The 19,152-nt window shown below is 40.0% G+C and overlaps 1 protein-coding gene across 7 annotated transcripts in view; it reads left to right on the top strand.

Moving 5' to 3' along the window:
* The window catches only part of shank3a (SH3 and multiple ankyrin repeat domains 3a), a 241,574-nt gene that overhangs the window by 117,486 nt on the left and 104,936 nt on the right, over positions 1-19,152 (top strand). For 6 of the 7 annotated variants that reach the window (XM_074633234.1, XM_074633236.1, XM_074633235.1 and 3 more), the window contains 2 exons: positions 17,518-17,626; positions 18,195-18,346. In XM_074633234.1, the coding sequence (XP_074489335.1) occupies positions 17,518-17,626; positions 18,195-18,346 (261 nt within the window). Of the gene's footprint in view, positions 1-16,280; positions 16,505-17,517; positions 17,627-18,194; positions 18,347-19,152 lie in introns of those variants that run through there. The other variant, XM_074633238.1, reaches the window with a different exon arrangement.

Below are 19,152 nucleotides of genomic sequence, written 5' to 3'. Positions count from 1 at the left end.
TTTCTCATTTTATTATGTGGTTTAAAAAAGCAGAGATAGCCCACATAATAGGGCAACCATACTGGTATGTGCATGCTGTGTCAGCAGATGGCATGCGTCCAGGTAAAGGCTGGCTTTAGGCTAGAATGCAGAGAGGCATTTTTGTTTTTCTCTCTTTGTCTCTTTTCCTTTTTGCCCTTTGTCTGCTTTCTATTACCCTTCAAAAACATCAAGAAACAGATCAGGAACCCCCTGCATAAACAAGACAAACAGAAACAAACCTCAGTTAAAGGTCAGTCTAAGATACTGAAACCGCGAGGGACACTGCTGGTGGGAGCGAGTTATATAGGACAGGTATTACGACCATTATGATAATATCTCATGTGAACTAAGACAGCTGTGGGACTGGGCTTCTTTCTAAATCACTAGAGAGGTGTAACATTTTCATGATGTGCAAAAACATTTACGGCCAATGATGTGTTGGATGTTGTTGCTATAGTAACCGCAGCCCCATCACTGAATTTTTTTTTTTACTGCACTCATGCATCATAAATAAAATGTGTGTTGTGTGTGCTAAATTATGAATCAGTAAGTGTTTGTGTGTGTGTGTGCATGAGTCCAATACATTTCATCCTCGAGCCTCCAGTGCGTTTTCATGTGGTGTTCGTTTCCCCCTAAGCTTAAGAGTGTATCAAATTACTCCGAGATTTATTTTTGCTGCGATACAGTAAAGGTTGAAGATTCCCCTCACAGAAAATCCTATTTCTTGGGATCAAGTCCGTACTCTGTCATACAGCGTGTTGGTCTTTTTGTAGCTGAGAGCATTACTCTTTAAGCCTGTTAGGTATGGATATTGGAGATTACTTAAGCTCTCGCTCTCTCAGACAAACATACTGTAGGCTGAGGTCCAAACAGACGTAGATAGAGGCAGAAGTGCTTATAGACACACACACAGAGATAAAACACAGAGGCACCAATCTGTTCTAACAGGCGTGAGACGCTCTGTGTCTCTGAGGGGAGTTTAAACACCCACATTAAACCAACGAGGTTAATTAATATGTTCTTTTATTGGACAGATTTACTAAATACACCAGTAAGATATAATGTTATTGTTAAACGTACACTCTGCCTGTGGGTGGTGGGTTTTTAAAGGAATACTCCACTGTTTTGAGTGTCAGACACACTGAAGGCTTAAAAAGTGACTCTGTAAAGTTGCTCCCTTGTGGAGGATGCAGCAGTAGTTAGCTTGGATTAACATTGGTTTTTAATAGTGATTTATATTCACTGCAATAAAAGTGGTCTGAAAGCATCCATAGAAACCTTTCAAACCACTCCTGCACCACGTTGTTGCCCATCAAATTTACTCAGCATGTCATTCATCAGTCATTATTGTGGCAAATGTGCCAAAATGTGGTTATGTCAACCTCCCAAATCCCACAAGAACACAAATTCTCACATGCAACTACTCCAAAATAATAATGGACAGCCATCAAAAACAATTAGGCTATTGTGAAATGCTGTATGTGTGGAAAGGCAAAATATTAGACAAAACAAAAAAAAAGTTTGGGTGAAATCGTAGATAAACTCTGCAGAGAAAGTGAGAATGAACTTTGTAGGAGCGAGGTGAACTTCAGCTGAGCTTTTTGCAGCTAAAAACTGGATGAGCTAGTTAATAAATTAATATTCTCATGGCACGCTGCACTGTTTCTTTTTTGCTCTCTACTTTCACCCACCTTCTTTATAATTGTTATTTGTCATGTGTCAAATTGAGAGAGAATGTGTAGTTATCTAACTGGTTACAACATGAATGTACTGAGCAGCGTCTGAAATTAACTTCTTTTCACTTCCTGCCACTGTGGCAGGCAAGTGTTTTTTTTATCTGCCACTTTTGAAATCTATGCGCTTAATGAAAGAATAACATTTTTGATCTGATGTCATTCAACATTGATATATTTTAAATAACAAACATATGCATGGTAAATTCCAGAGTTTGAATTACACTGCAGCTTCAGTGGGAGCCCTATTTTTTGGGGGGTGGGAGGGTACTGTACACAGTATTATACTGTACTTTGCTATTGTCTTCTCTAGTAGTTATTTGCATAAAAACACACAGTTCAGATGGTTATGATTATTTAAATATTTGCTATGATTAAAAGAAAATCTTGGCATCAGTAGTCTTAATGATGTTATAAGCCGCTTAGAGCTAGTGTTAGGAATTTAAACAGGTGATAATTCTCTCTCTGATATCTATATTTATATTGCTGTGAAAACATCTTCACACAACTGGATTTATTCAGGTTTCTCGCCAAAAACTACATTTTACGAGATTACATTTCAACACATCATGATAATGTTGAAATTTACGTTCGTCCAATAGTAATTTTTGAACAGAGCTTGAACGCACCATAATGTAACTCAATGGCACCTTCGTTAACGTTAGTTGCTCCGTTATTTAGCCAAGCAGGACTGTGCTGCCCACCGGCTGCTAACAGGTAACGTAACTAACTCTCCTCCTGTTGATTTCAACACAGATTTGTTGTTGACAGTGTCGCATTATCGGGGAAAAAATAGGGGTGCATCCCCTCAGGTTTAGTAGTGCCATGCTTTTTAGTGCTTTCTTTCTCTCTGCCGTGGCTCCGGTCCCAAACAAACTGAAACGTGATACAGCGTGCATATGCGCCATTGTATGCGTAACTGTCGGAAAGCATCGATACAGACAAATCGATCGTCAAAGAGGCATGAGATGCCAAGGAATCAGACAACTAGGAACCGGTTCTCAATGGGAACCGGATGGATATTCCCATCTCTAGCGTTTTCCCTGAAAGTGGGGGATGGCCTGACGATTTTAACCGCCACTGCCAACAATTTACCCGCATTTGACGGGTGGCGGGTGCTAATTTCCTGGTACAAAGACTATTGCAATGGGAGCAAATCACGTCTCACAAACATACGTACTCCCCTACCCTATTCATTTACGTGTAGCTAATATTGACTTGATATTGCCAATATCTTCAGCTCTTGTGCGGTCTAATATAATCCAAGACAATAGCCCTGGAAAAGATACATATACATTTAATGAAGCTTCCATTTCAATTAATTTGGCTCTAGATAATACAGTCTAGTACAACACTACCACAAATCATGGCCCTGAAAATATTACCACAGAGTGAATTTAACATTTCTCCAAATATCTGAATATTGTAAACTTCACAAAGGTAGTATTTATAGCAGGGCTGTTGTATTAGATTGCATTTTAGATTGCTTACCCTTTATAGCATTGCCATTGATAGCTTCATGGTTAACATATCAACACATTGACATCATAAGTAAAATAATGTTGCACCAGATATTCAAAACAAGTGAACTATGCAATGCTAGGGCAGTTAATATGCAAATAGATTGGTTCCCTGCAGCATTTTTTAAGTTGCGTGTGCACTTTCTGGATGGAAAAAAACTTTTTGTTTTTAAAAATTCAGTAGCATCTGTAGAAATTGGAATGATGAATAGAAAGAGCCTGAGTTGCGTAGCTGCCCAAGTGTTTTGTGTGCAGAGATGTGCAAACTGGAGGGATTTTACATTGCAGACATTTATTTGATGTGTTCAGGAGTAACATTTTGCTGGCTTACCAGAGGCTATTTGCACTATATTTATCTCTAAGTAGTGTATTTTCTGCTTTTGTTGGCTGTTAGTTTGTGTACAAAATGTTTATTTATGTAGATCCCGTATATCCAGTGGACCATTGTTGTAATTTGTCATGGAATGCAAATGAATTAAGACTCTGAAGACTCAAACACCCACTCAGACACACTGACTGATTTACAATTTTAGATGTTTATCTTAGATTAGCAACCCAGGAAGTTGAAGGTGCTAGTGCTCTCTGTGCAGCCGTTGTATCAGACAGACAGCCAGGAGCCTGTTTGACACAGAGCCATTATTTGCTATAATAAGATTGGCTCACAGTCAGAGGAGGCGTACGATGGTCAGCAGGAATACAGTCTGGAAACAGTCAGAGACCTGTAACAGAATTTCAAATCATCCAAAAATAGTTGTTTGCCAGTGTGTGGTGACCCTCCCTTACTGTCGTATCCACAAGAGGAACATTTTACTTACTGGGGTTTCAGCAGAAAAGACCTTACCTAAACCTGGGATGGACTGAAAAGGAAAAATAAAAAAATAAATAGTCTCAGACCCAAACCTGAACAGACAAGATATCAGCTGCACCTGACCACAAAAATGACTGTTGACTCAACTTTGACTGTTTTAGAATAAACATGTAGAAACAGTATTAAACTACAACTCTACAGTGTCTTAGTAGTAGGGCTGGAACGATACACCTATCTCCCGATTTGATACTATCACCATACTTGGGTGCCAATTTGATATGTATTGCGTTTTTTTAAGTATTGTGAGTCGATATTACAATTTATTGCAATTTTTGTTTTTACTTTTTTAACACTAGAAATGGGAAAAGTTGAATCATACACTTCTTGGGACATTTATTTTAGACAATATCTAATTGATGCAGTAAAAATGTTTGATTTTCAGCATTTATGTAGTCAGATATGACATGAAGTCAAATATATCATCGTCAGGCATTATTTATTAATACAATTCCCTCACAAATTAGTGATATTTTCTTTTTTATCTGTAAATGGATATGTAATGTTTTATATTTTGGGTTAATATAATCCAATTATTATTACTTATATCCGTATATGCATTTTGTACATACAGTTCGCTTTGTTAACACCTTATTTTGAAAACGTGTATACTTCCGCTTACTTCTCCAAGGTGGTCTCTAGCTCTCCCGTCAGCTCTGTTCTCTTTATACATCCATGGTCAGCTCCATCGTGGCTGTTTGGATGCATTTAACATTAGTGTCAGTATATGGGTGCTCTACAGTAGCGTCGACTGATTTAACCACGGAGATGAGTGTGGCGGCAGTTTTATCCATCATGTCTAGCTCTGCTTTTCCTGGCAATGTGTGAAACCCAAAGTGTTTCCATACTTTACTGGATGTGTAGTGTTTACCGCTTTGTATTTAAAATGTGAGGGTGCTGGACGTATCCATGTCGACCCTCTGCCATTTTCAGCTTTGTTGTTTTGGGCGGCTGCGGTTTGTTTTGGTTGACGGATACGGAACGGATATGACGTCACGTTACTCAGACTACAACAATAAAAGCGGTAACTTCCTTCTTCCTCCACATTGACTCGAATGAAGCAAATATATAGATTCTGGCATTAAAAGATTGATTTCAAAATCATAAAAAAAAAGTCGCGATACATAGGTGAATAGATTTTTTCCCACCCCTGATTAGTAGGTTGTTAAGATTCAAAAGAAACCAAATATTGCACGTGATAAGAAGATTAGAGCTGTAAATAGATTGCTGCTCCACTCTATTCTCATCTCTTATGCTCACACTCTTTTCTCTTCTTCTCTCATGTCTTTGCTCTCCTCTCCTCTCCTCCATTCCTTCCCCTCACGTGACCCCCTTTTCTTGTGTTTCTGCCACACCGTATCATCGTGTTGCATTTTTAATGGGAACATGCTTCTAGACCTTCATACTCTGCAATAGAACCATGAATTATAGAATAAACCGACAAATACAGCTAGCTAAGCCATTTGCCTGTTTTTTTTTCTCCTCTGATGAGAAGAGGTTTAAACAGAGGAGCCTCTGTTTTGATTGTGAACCTTGAGTCTAATGGAAGATGCATCAGACCAGTGACAGCTCCACCACGCAGTCTCTACTGGCACTGTTTGCTTTGTGGTTTTGCCAAATACTTGAAGCACATCTTAGTATATTTACATGATACCTCTTGCTTTTATCTTCCTCTTCCTAGCTAGGGAGCTGAGTGAATAGACTGCATGCTTTTCAGTTTGTGACTGAAACTACAAGTCTGTATTTATACAAGATTATCAAAAAGACCCATTTCTGTGAACTATACAATACTACTAAAATACTGCATCACCTTCACTCTGCGAACTGTGCTCGCCTTATTTGCCCTGCTTACTTATCTATCTACATGGATGGTCTATCTTATCATACTTTCCCTCACTGTCAACACCCTAGCACCATTTACCAAAGTTTTTATACTGCCTGTTATAGAATATGCCTCAACAGATATTTACTTTTGATAAAACACTAAAGAAATATGGCACACAAATGCAAAAAACAACAACACTTAGCGTGACAAATGCATGGGTTTAGTAGTGCATTACTTAATAAAACTACTACTGCTGCTGTTAGAAGCTGTTGTGTGAGTGGGGGTATGAGAATGTAGCCGGATTTGTATCTAATACGGAGTTGTGTCTCTAGGTTTGTGTGTCTAATTAAAATGCAGTGCCAGAGCAGCCTCCGTACAAAGCATCTGGGAGATGGAGGTCAAGGCTTGCCCGCTCTCAGTCCAGCCTTTATATAAGTGACTGTCAACAAAGCACAGACAGACAGACAGAGAATCAGGAACACTCTGTGCCAGATAAGGGTGTTTGTGTTTGCTGACGTGACTACACACGACTGATTGTTGATGCCCTGAATCTCTGCCCCTTCATGATGATTGTAATTCGGAATATTACGTTGTATATATGTACAGAATGCTCTACATATTCATTCATTAACAGAGTGCTTACAAGTAAATAATTAAATCAAATTAACCAGAAGCGTTTCAGCTGCGTTGCTCATCAGTGACACTGTTGGGTCTGATTTATCAGACTATCAGTCAGTGTCAAGACATTTTTCTGCATCACTGTCAGACAGGCTGAGTAGACAAGTCACCTGGCATCTGAATAGGCTTCACTATACAAATATGACAGCTCAATGCTGACAGAGTATACCTGATGAGTTGTAGGCACAAAGTAGCCTCATATGAGTCAGTTGTTGTAGCTAATATAGAGTGCTGCAAGAAGGAGTCCTAAAACCCGGAAATAAGTAAGCATTATTGCACTTCCGGTTCCTTCGTCTTGAATCAATGTTTCTTTATGAATGGATTTTATGGTTAGATGCATGAAATAAGGTCTGTGGTTAATAATAATAATAATAATAATAATAATATTTATTTATATAGCACCTTTCAAAGCACAGTTACAAAGTGCTTTACAATAAAAACAGAACACATTTAAAACACAAGGAAAATGAAACGTACTAAAAGAACTAAACTAATAGAAACCCAGAGAGTGAAACAACTAAAATGTCTTAAAACATAAATAAAATCACATAAAAGCAGTTCTAAAAAAATAAGTTATTAAAAGTGATTTAAAAGACACGACCGAGTTTGCAGCCCTGACTGCAAAGGCTGTATCAACTTTGTGTATGAATCTGGACCTCGGAACCACAAGGAATGACGCATCCGATCTCACAGTGCGGAGAGGGACATAGGGCAATAATAGATCTGATAAATAACTCGGGGCGAGTCCTCTTAGGGCTTTGTAAGTAATCCGTAATATTTTAAAATCAATTCTAAAAGCAACAGGTAGCCAGTGTAAAGAAGCCAGGATCGGTGAGATGTGGTCATGTTTCCTATTCTGTGTTTAAAATCCTAGCTGCAGAGCTTTGGATGAGCTGTAGGCGGGAGAGGGATTTTTTGCTGATTACACAAGCTTAATAGATAATATGTTTTGTTTTACAATATAAAATACTTCAATAAATATCCCACTTGTGAAATTTGAGGCTTTTACGTGTCTTAAAGCAGGCGGTTGCTAACAAGTCGCTAAATGGGAATACTAAACGTCATCACGCTCAACACTAGTCCGCCTTTAGCTTAGTGGTGATGATAATGTAGTCGTGTGACTGCGGTGTAGTTTGTTTATAGCCCAACGTTAGCGTTTTACTTCTGGCGATTGCATTCACCCTTAAAAAAACATAAAAGCATAATAATAATAATCCAAAACCCAATGGAAAAATCACATTGGCTTTTTGTCAGTGACACTTTTTAACGGTCTACTTTGTTGCCAACTATCAGGGATTAACTTCTTCTTGTGGACTTTAGACGTTAGTGTATGTCACATTTAGGCATAGGTCTTGAATTAAACGTGAGGATGTCTTTTACCGTTACCGTATGCTTGTCTTCACAATGCAGCTTGCACTGACAGCAGGACGCTGATTCAATGGGTGAAAACATTACTCCCATGTCTGCTTGAGGTCTCTGCTCTTTCCCAACTGTTTAGGCTGTACTCACATCACCCCGACGTCTGACGGTCTCCAGAGCATACCCATGACCCACTACACTGCCTCACCGTGTTTATTGCCTAAGCAGTTGTGACGCTCTAGACCATGTGTGTCTTTTACGGGCCAGCTCACATTAGGCCAATATATGATCCCCCCGAAGAAGCATCATGTTGGTGAACATTTTAATTACTACTCATCCATGGCACGGCGTACTGTAGGCCAGCTGTGAGGGGACCAGGGGCTGTGTAGCCATGTGGTAATGAGTGTAAATATAGGGCAGTGGAAGTGTCTGACACACATATGTACAAGCTGTATGGATCACACATGGATGCACATTCACTATTGAACAGGATATTGAGTGTGTACGCAGTCCTTTTATGAAGCTATGGTAAAAAAAAACACTTTATTAAAGGAGGAGAAAAACTAAAGGAGAATAACCGCAGTGAATAAAAGAGGCAGGGAAGACAGCAAGGGAGGCAGGGGGAGTCGTGTTGTCTCTGTAATTTCTGGCCTCCTTCTCCGGCTTTTATCAGGTACTGTCAGATAATCCCCCTTTAGTGGCGGAGGAGACGAGAGCCTCCTCAGGGTACTGAACTAAAAGAAGGAGCCTTTATCATCTCTGTACTGCTAGCTGGAGTAGCAATGTGCCAATATTTAAAAAAGAAAATAAGTATGCAGGAGAGGGCAGAATCCTGAGTTAGTGAGGGGTCTGAAGTCCTGCAGGTGTAATTCTGATAATCCCCTGCAATTGTAAATTCTTGAATGGGAATAAAAAGGCTGCCCCTCAGTATCAGGAGGTTCCCTAAGCCCTGGCTGCTGGGCTAAATAACCAGCTACTGTACTGGTGAAGTGACATCTTTAGGTAGGGGGTGTCTCACAGGTTACTGAATGAATGCAAAGTCAACATTAATCAGTAGTTGGATTTATTATAGAGCTGTCAATCGCTTAAAATATTTAATCGCGATTAATCACATGATTGTCCATGATTAATTGTGATTAATCGCAAACTAATCTGTTAAAAATGTACCTTAAAAGGAGATTTGTCAAGTATTTAATACTCTTATCAACATGGGAGTGGGCAAATATGCTGCTTTATGCAAATGTATGTATATATTTATTATTGGAAATCAACTAACAACACAAAACAATGACAAATGTTGTCCAGAAACCCTCACAGGTACTGCATTTAGCATAAAAAATATGCTCAAATCATAACATGGCAAACTGCAGCCCAACAGGCAACAACAGCTGTCAGCGTGTCAGTGTGCTAACTTGACTTTGACTTGCCCCAAACTGCATGTGATTATCATAAAGTGGGTATGTCTGTAAAGGGGACACGTAGGTACCCGTTAGAAACCATTTTCATTCACATATCTTGAAGTCAGAGGTCAAGGGACCCCTTTAAAAATGGCCATGACAGTTTATCCTCGCCCAAATTTAGCGCAAATTTGGAGTGTTATTTAGCCTCCTTCGCGACAAGATTGTATAACATGATACCAATGGATTCATTAGGTTTTCTAGTTTCTGATGATGCCAGTATCTTCACTCTAGCTTTAAAACTGCACCCGCGACAACCTCCAAAAGATCGATTGTGTTAAAACGAATTTGCGTTAGCTTTGACAGCCCTAATTTATTACATTCCACATTTCAGATTACTTTTATTCATAATCTGTGTTTAGCAGATAGCAGTAGCACAAACGTCCGTGAAATGAATGTGCGGGGACAAAAATCATATTCGCATCAAACACAAATCAATGTTGTCATTTCTAATCATATGGAGAGCAGGCGGGGACACCTCTCGCCGAGCATCAAACCGAATCTGCAGGATATTTTCTTGGTTAAACAAGTTGATAAATTGCCATAGATTCTCTGAGTTGATTATTGCTGCTGTTTCTTACTCTGCTGCACTGAGATTAGACACTATCTTTAATTTTGCCCTTCCTTTCTCTCTTCTTTTCTTGCAAACAACATCCCTCTCTTTTTTTTTTACTTGATCCAGCACAGCAGGGTTACACCATCCTCATGACAGTAGTGTACTGAAGCTGCATAGATCACCAGTCAACCTTTTTGTTAAAGTTTGGGGTGTAGACAAGTACAGCTAATGACTAAATATCTCTATCAATAAATCTGTGTGGGGTCTACGCTTTCACAAGCCAACATTGAGTCAGTTTTAATCGAACTCTGTTGTTGACCAAGTGTTGACCCAGCTCCGACTGTTTCCAAGAGAGCCAAAAGGCAGGCTGCCTGTGTGGGCATTTGTTGAGATGGACACAGGTAAAGGACAGGTCAACATGAGTGGGAGAGAACTGACCTTGACTCCTGCAGAAGTTCGATGTGTGCTTGACATCCGGGCCGAAGAGAACATACAGAATATGATAAATAAAGTCCACAGAAATAGTGACGTTTATAGAGATATACTGGAGGAGAAGGGATTTGTGCGCACAGTAGAACAGTGAAGAGTCAAAGTGAAAACACTTTGACGGCAATATATCAAAGTCTGTGATTACCTGCATAAAAGTGGCAGCTCTTGAGTCGAAAAAGATAAATTCTCTCCTTTGTACACGCCCCTCCACTTTAATTTATACACTGTGAAACCGACTAAAATAGAAAACAAACTGAAAGTATCAATTTCACTCGGATTCGGACCAGCTTAATGGCACAGCCTGCAAACTGTGGGATAGCTATGAGATAGAAGAATACTGTTTTTCTATCACAGCGTCAGCAAGCTTAGCCTCAAACTGATAAATCATGGAAGATGGAGGAAAAACACAAATGAGCTGTTAACAGATGTTAATCCCGTGACGCTGTTGACCAGTTGCAGGTAATTGCAGGAGTATCGGTTGGTTGCGTGAAAACTCTGACTAGCTTGGTCATGACCTTGTGCACATTATTTTGGCAAACCATCCACTTTGGCTTTGCAAACATGCCACTTTCTGTTCCCTCAGTAGTAGTTCTGTTAAAATGTAGTACTGCCTGTTACCACTCCCGACCAAAACACTTATCATTTGGAATGAAGTGTGAGATTTGAGGAGCGGTTGAGGCGAGACGCTGGTAAGACTGAGAATTTGAAGATGAGCTACATGTTGTTACTACTGTTTGACAGTGACGGATGAGTATCAGAGTAGCCAGAGTGTTTCCTGCTGTATTGGTATCATTATTAAATAGCATATAATAGAGAATAGAAGAGATGGGAACTGTCTATTGGCCAAAATTAGTATGGAGTGACTAAGAGCACATCCTTCCTTCTAAAGGGAAACAGGATGTGTGTGCTGTTTGTCATATCATTTTGCAGTTAAGTCAGTTATGTGACTGAGGCGCTTTTTCTATCTGAAATGAATTACATTGTTTTTGTACTTTCTTTTATGTAGACTGAGCGTCTCTCTGAGTGCCCCTCAGCTGGTGGTATGGTAATACAGTGTTGCATTCCTCTCCCAACAATATGTGTACATAAGTATGCACAGGTATCTAGTAGGGGTGTAAATCACAAGTTTCATCGTAATATGATATTTTATTGATTCATTGGACAACGATACAATATTTGCTGATGTCACAGTCTGCCACGATATGATTTCGATCTGATTCAATTCAGGGGCCTGCGATCGATATGAGACGATGTCATATTTCACATATATTTAACACAATCAGTTACATTTATATCAAACCACAAAAAGCAACTAAATTGTGATCTGACAGTTTTATTACTGGGCTCCTCCAGACATTTAAATGAAAAACTATTCTTTTTAATATAAAGAATAAACATAAAATGTTGTTCTTTATAAAAAAGTGCCACATTTCTCATGTTTAAGTGCAAATGTTTTTTTTATCCATTAAGAATTTCAAAATAAAGGCGTATCTTCAAGATGACAAGATGTAGCGATGATTTCACTTTGCAACCATATATTGGATCGTTGATCATTGAATCGATAAATCGATCCAGATCGATGTATCGTTACACCCCTAGTATGTAGCTACTCATGTCCTTACCTACCTGGGCACACACGGTGTACCACATCTGTCATTTTTATTTCTTGTTTCCTCTGATTCTATCTCTTTGCTAGGGTTGCCCTTCCTCCCTGGAGAGGACAGTGGTTGCTGTGATTTAGATCCCCATAGTGACATAAAGTGTGTTTGTGTATGTGATGGATTTTACCAGTGAACTCATATGTTATCTATGGAGGTAACTACAACAGACAACCATATTAAACATTAGAGCTCTAAGAATGTTTATACTGTATGGATGAGGCATATGGTGCCTTCAAACGGGGTCGTGTTTACCGTGTTCACGAGAAGAGTCCATTTGAACGCCCCCCTCTTGTGGTATTCACAACCTCGTATGTGGAAAGTTTCTGAATGCTCCAAGTTCACGAGTTGTGATGTGTTTGTTGACAATGTCACAAATGGCGGAGGCCGTGGAAGTTAAATTTTCGGCGCATAATAAGTTACATTATTATAATTTCAGTCGTATATTGTTTTTCTTCGTTATTTTATAATAGGTCTGAGGAAAATGTTGATATTCCCAACGGCCAAGCATATCGTGTACACAACTTCCCACGTTGTAAACACAAGCTCACGAGTTTCATTTGAAGGCACCAATAGCCTAGTCTGATGGAGAAGAGGTTATACACTACTGAAGCTGCTGGGGACTTTGTTTGTTGTGGAGAATATGTGCTGGATCAGATCCGTTTCTTATGCCCCTTAAGCTAATTGAAGCTGCTGTAGCCCGCAAGCAACAGCAGCAAACTGCCAGGTTTAAGGCTGGTAATAAAAAATAGATTTGTACTCCACAAAACTAGGGGCATGTATTGCACATCCAGTCCTTTTCCCTAAACAATAATTGTGCTTATATCTGGAAATAGTTACCTACGATATGGCTCTACACATCCACTAACAGTGAGCTCAATCACAGCATCTCCTGTTAGTGTGATTGATTGTCGTTTCCGTGTGAGTGGGTTGTAACTTCCTACGGCAGTTTATTCAGACAGGATACCATGCTGCTACAAACAGGGCTGACTGCCAAAGAAGCCTACATGAATACAACAACATGTTGCCTCATACACCTCGTACAGCGTGTAGTATATCTGTCATAGTCTGACAAGAGGTTGAGTTATTCATAGTTTAGCTCACTAGATTTCAGGACCTTTGTCGATGATTGTCATATTAATTATTTTATTTTGTATTGGAATATAAACACACACACACTATCAAGGATGATTTTACTGGTCCTAATGGTCTTTCCCCAGTTTATCATCCACCCTGCAGTTGTGAGGAGTTTTTACAATATTTGATGTTTTGTTTTTGCTGACACAGTGGTTTTTATGGGTGTAATGTTTTCACCTACTGCTGTGTGCATGATGTGGTCCTGAATTTTATTTTTTGCTTCAGGCAACAACCATAACCACCTTATAGTAATCATCCGTCATTATAAGATATAAAAAAAAATTCAGCTCCCAGAAAACAACAGAAAGAATGCTATATCCAGAGTCTCATATACAGTATGATAGCCCACGAGGGACAGTAGTCACATTCATATGTGAATGAAACTTGCCAAATAAATGAATGAAATGCAAACAGATTGGGGTACTACTCATTTTTTTCCTACTCCTTTGAAAATTTTTCCACTTCACTTTTTAATTTCACCAGAATTTTATAAACTGTGGAGGAGGATTCCCCCCCCCCCCCCCCACTTGCCAATCACTGCCAAGCCCCGCTGCGTGTGCATGCAAAAGCTTGGATGATGAATGGAAATGAAAATGCAAAAGATAGACCTATCTCCTGTTGAGTGATTGCTACTAAAAGTAATAGGTAATCAGTGCACAGATGGCTGGAATAAAATGATCCACACTCATCTCTCTGCACCAGCTGAAGGCTTTTCCGCAATATTTCAAGCTGGGAACATGACAGAGAGTTTTTGACTAAGTCAGGAAGAAAGAGAATTGCAGTATCTAAAGGAGGAGACATGAAAGACATGCAGAGATTCAAGCTTGGATGATTTTTTAATATTGCCAAAGGAGAAAATGGGGGCAATTTTGGAAATGTTTTTGGGCTTGAAATATAAACTGTAAAACTATCGTATTAACTATTTTTTAAACTTAGATGAGTGGGTTTGGAATGTTTGCAAAATTAGTTAATTTTATATTTAACTAGTTATTTAGGACTGTATTAAAAAATGTATAAAATTATCTTTTAATCAAGGCTTTAATAATGGCTGTCAATCGATTAAAATATTTAATCGAGATTACTTGCATGATTGTCCATGATTAATTCCGATTAAACGCAAATTCATTGCACATTTGTTATCTGTTCAAAATGTACCTTAAAGGGAATATTTGTAAGTTTCAGAAATGCTGCTTAACAGCGACACCTGTGGCCGTTAAATCAACGAAAGTCAGCGTCGGGCTCGCGCTTGCTCGCTCTAAATATACCTGAACGAGCATCACTCAAAACAGTGAGGCGACACACGTCAGCTAAAAGCACAATATCACTCTATATTTCAGCTGCTTGGCAGTAATGTTAGCTGACCAGACGAAGGTCTCTCCATGAACATGATTTAGATCTGATCCTAGTGTTGGCTTTTCCTGCTTCAGCGCAGGCTGAAGCAGCGGGGCTCTGCAGCATGTCTCCCTGCTCTCTCCGCCCGCAGACGGAGAGAGCAGAGGAGACACCGGCACCCGGTCGGTAACGAGAGGGTAACGGAATTCTCTGAAGAGCTACGTCACTTCACAAGACACGGGAAAGCTCTGTTGGTCTGGAGGAGCTGCAGCATTTATTTCTGCACAAACATCTCCTGTACATTCACTAGATATTCTCAGAGCTAAACTAACTCTTCTGCAGTGTGGAGTGAGCGCGCGTTCACGTCTAGAGGTGGAGCGAGACAGCGAGGACGCGTGCGCTGTCTGATAGAAGGAGAGCAGGCAGCGGAGACGAGGCTCCGGCAACACGCGAGCGCGCATATGCGAACGCGCATGTGTGCCGACCCGCTACATTTATACGCTTAAAAAGTTACAAACAGTCCCTTTAAAGGGAGATTGGTCAAATATTTAATACTCTTATCAACAGGGTAGTTGGATTATATACTTGCTTTATGCAAATGTATGTATATATTTATTATTGGAAATCAACAACACAAAACAATGACAAATATTGTTCAGAAACCCTCACAGGTACTGCATTTAGCATAAAGAAATATGCTCAAATCATAACATGGCAAACTCAAGCCCAACAGGCAACAGCAGCTTGACTATGGCTTGCCCCAAACTGCATGTGATTATCATTATCAAGTGGGCATGTCTGTAAAGGGGAGACTCGTGGGTACCCATAGAACCCATTTTCATTCACATATCTTGAGGTCAGAGGTCAAGGGACCCCTTTGAAAATGACCATGACAGTTTAGAGCGTTATTTAGCGTCCTTCGCGACAAGCTAGTTGGTTGGTACCAGTGGATTCATTAGGTTTTCTAGTTTCATATGATACCAAGATATTCACTCTAGCTCTAAAACTGAGCCCGCTACAACCTCCGGAAGATTGATTGCGTGAACGTGTTATTATCGTGTTATCCTTAACAGCCCTAGTTTTAATATATATCATTGAAATAATTTTTTGACATTTTCATGGCAAATTATTGGTCCTGCAAAACAACAACAAACAGATTGTGTTTATTCACTCCACCAGTTCTGCACAGACCTTTGATGTATGACAGACTGTCGTCCTGTTGTTTTCTGAATATTTAGACAATTGTCAGAATGTCACGGTGACTTGAAAATAATTCTGTGTCTTTGCATGTGCGTGCATTTATATGTGTGAGTGTTAGAGAGAGAGGAAGATAGCGAGACTGAGAGAATAGAGTTTATTAGACCCTCACCAAAGCAGATAAATCATTACAAAGGCTTTTTTATCAGCCCTCTGTTCAACAAGCAATAAAACACACATCAGATCCAGCTGATCACTGGCAAATCATCACCGAGCCTCTTCAAGGCAGCATCCGCGGCACAAACACACACACACACACACACACTCACAAACACAACCTCAATGCTCTTCCCACTCATGTGTACATTGGCTGCCGGAGCTGTCTTTGTATCCTATCACCATAACAACTGCCTCACAGAACATCTAAAAAAAAAAAAGAGGAAAAAGCCAAAGTGAATTTCTCTCACTCAGTTTGACTTGGAGACGGTGAGCGTGGCGGTCGGCAGCTCCTCGCAGCATGTCAGTGTGGTGTGCATGAACAAGAGGCAGGCTTGTGGAGGCAAGCGGGCTGCAGATGTCTTGGTGTGAAGAGAAAGGGAGTGTGTGATGTGAAATTCGGAAGGTGCACGGTGTGTCTTTTAAGAACGAGGGATATACAGTATATGATGCCGCACATGGTGAGTGTCAAAAAAACAAAAACGTTTGATGTGTTCTGTTCCTATTCTTGCATGTGAGTGTACATGTTTGTATGTGTTTAAGCTGTGCTTAGTAATTCTGTTGTGTAAAATGTAGTCTGTGTCTGGAGGCTTTTGCACATGTGGATGTAACGTAATGACTGAGGCTGAGAAACAGAATGCAATAGTAATGAAAGTTTTCTGTGAAGCTCATTCAGTGTATTGGAGATAATTACATCCTCGAGATACATTTTAGGTTGTCATCAATGTATTCATTGATATTCTATATGCTCAGTATTAAACTATAGTGTAGTAGATTACTCTTTTGTAAGTACAGTACATCGTCATTAGATACCTTCTGCACTGTAACATTATGTCTCAGATAGTCCAAGATCGATCGTTGCCCTGATTTCTCAGGCTATAGTAATCTATTATGAAGAGTTAGTGCTGGTACTTTGCTCACAGCCTTTTTCATACTCTACAGGCTTACACCCATCAGCAGAGGTGATGAATATTTTTAATCATAAGTCACAGAGGAAATTAAGTGTATTTGTGTGTGTGTTAAGATTTGGGAAGGTAAAATATGTGTTTGTATGTGTGTCTTGAAAATGGTTTTATACATCAATGTGATGTAACAAGTGTTGCTCTACGGCGCAATATTATAGCCATTACATTTGAACTCAAAATGTGGCCTCAGAATCACATTTTCTCTGCAATAATATCCAAAGGAAAGGTCTTCATTTCAGTGTTGCTTTACAGCCCTTTCCTTGTCTTTTTTGGTCCGTCCTATTATAGCTTATAATATCTACTGCACACGGTCCATTTACTTGGCATGACAGAACAGAAATAAAACCTTCAAACACAGAAGGAGAGAGCAGCGACTTTAGCTTTCATCTCTGAACTGCATTATTAAACATCCCCCATCCACATGAGTCTGACATCACCCAATCACAGATGTCTCTTCTTCTGCTTCCCCCCCTCTCCCCGCTCCCCGCTCCCTTGTCTCCCTCCATTAGGCAAACCTGAAGAAGTTTATGGAATATGTGCAGCAGAGGAACATTGAAAAGGTCTCAAGGTTCCTGGAAAAAGGCCTGGACCCCAACTTCCATGATCCAGACACAGGAGGTGAGGACGTCTGTACTAAGTATCCCATCCCATCTCTTTTCAACCTTGATTTGTCTTTTCTCTTGTGCTTTCTCTCTCTCTCTCACTTTCTTTCTCTCTCTCTCTCTGTCTCTCTCTCTCTCTCTCTCTGTCTGTCTGTCTTCACCACAAAATGACCATGTATGGATTTTCTGAAATAAGCCTTCTACACGCTGGGCAAAGCTGGATTACTCAATTCCTAATCTTCTTGCGTTTATGCAAATGTTTGTCGAGCCATAAAGGAGATTTCCCTGTTGGTTGACCTGTAGTCTGACAGAGGAGCTGAGAATGTGTTGGTTTAACGCCAACAGGAAGCAGTCACTTAGGCAGACTGGAGGGTGACAATCACGACAGCTAAGGCAGTTATTCAAATTCAGAGTCACTGAAAATGTGAACCCACAGTTTTGATAACTGTAGAGGGCAATTTTGTCATCATATATTGACAGCTTCAACTGTTGGATGTTCATTTTTCTAAGAAGAATAATGTCACCGGCAATGCGCTGATTTTTGATGGGTTTTTTTTTTGCTCGCTCAATCTTGGATTTTACAGAATGTCCTCTAACGCTGGCGGCACAGCTGGAAGGATGTGCAGACCTCATCAAGGTGCTGAAGAGTGGAGGGGCGCATCTGGACTTCAGAACAAAAGATGGCATTACTGCCCTACACAAGGCCGTGCGCAGCAAGAACCATACAGCGCTCATAGTGAGTATAACACACACACACACACAATCATATCAGAAAGCTGACTCATCTCTTTTATTCCTTTTGCTACACCAATTGCCTGCTTGCAAACTTTCCCTCTGGGAAAGGAGAGTCTGCAGGTAGGCAATCTCTGGCAGAGAGCCTGAGCAATTACTAAATATGTGAGGATTAACATTCCCTCTTTGAATGGGGCTGCCATATTCATTGAACGGCCTTGTATGTGTCTGGTTTGAGGAGGCTTGTAACTAAATGAAAGGATTTACATGAGTCATATAATTGATTTCCTGTTGAGCCAGAACTGTTGAAAATGGAATTGGTTATTTCCGCTCCGTCATTTTCATTATCCAAATGTTCAATGTCACTGGGCCATGTAACATACATAAGCTGCTGTTGGTATAGTTAGGCCCTGATCACACTGAGTGTTTTGCAGGTTTGTTGCCCGATCAGACGGAGCGTTTTTTTGCAGTTTGCTGTGTTTTTTTTTTTTTAACTGTTGCTAGGCAACTACCAAATGAGTGCTAGCATAAGCTTAACACAAACCATGAACTGTACGCGACCCAAATAGTTAATAGAACAATTTAAATGAAAGAAAACAACTTACCCGAAATCTCAAGTACCGCACTAATTTGCCTCCTGCTGTTTTCTGTTCAGATCATGGTAACTACGGTTGGTAAACTCATATACAGTAGCTCCGGGTATCCAGCAACATCTTCCAGGCCTGCTGTTTTCTGTTCAGATCATGGTTACTACGGTTGGTAAACTCATAAAGCTCCGGGTATCCAGCAAAAGTCAACACAATGAGAAAA

This window comes from Sebastes fasciatus, chromosome 4, assembly GCF_043250625.1.
Source record: "Sebastes fasciatus isolate fSebFas1 chromosome 4, fSebFas1.pri, whole genome shotgun sequence".
NCBI lineage: Eukaryota > Metazoa > Chordata > Actinopteri > Perciformes > Sebastidae > Sebastes > Sebastes fasciatus.
The sequence above is the reverse complement of the archived record's forward strand: the minus strand, read 5'-3'. Positions and strand labels throughout refer to the sequence as shown.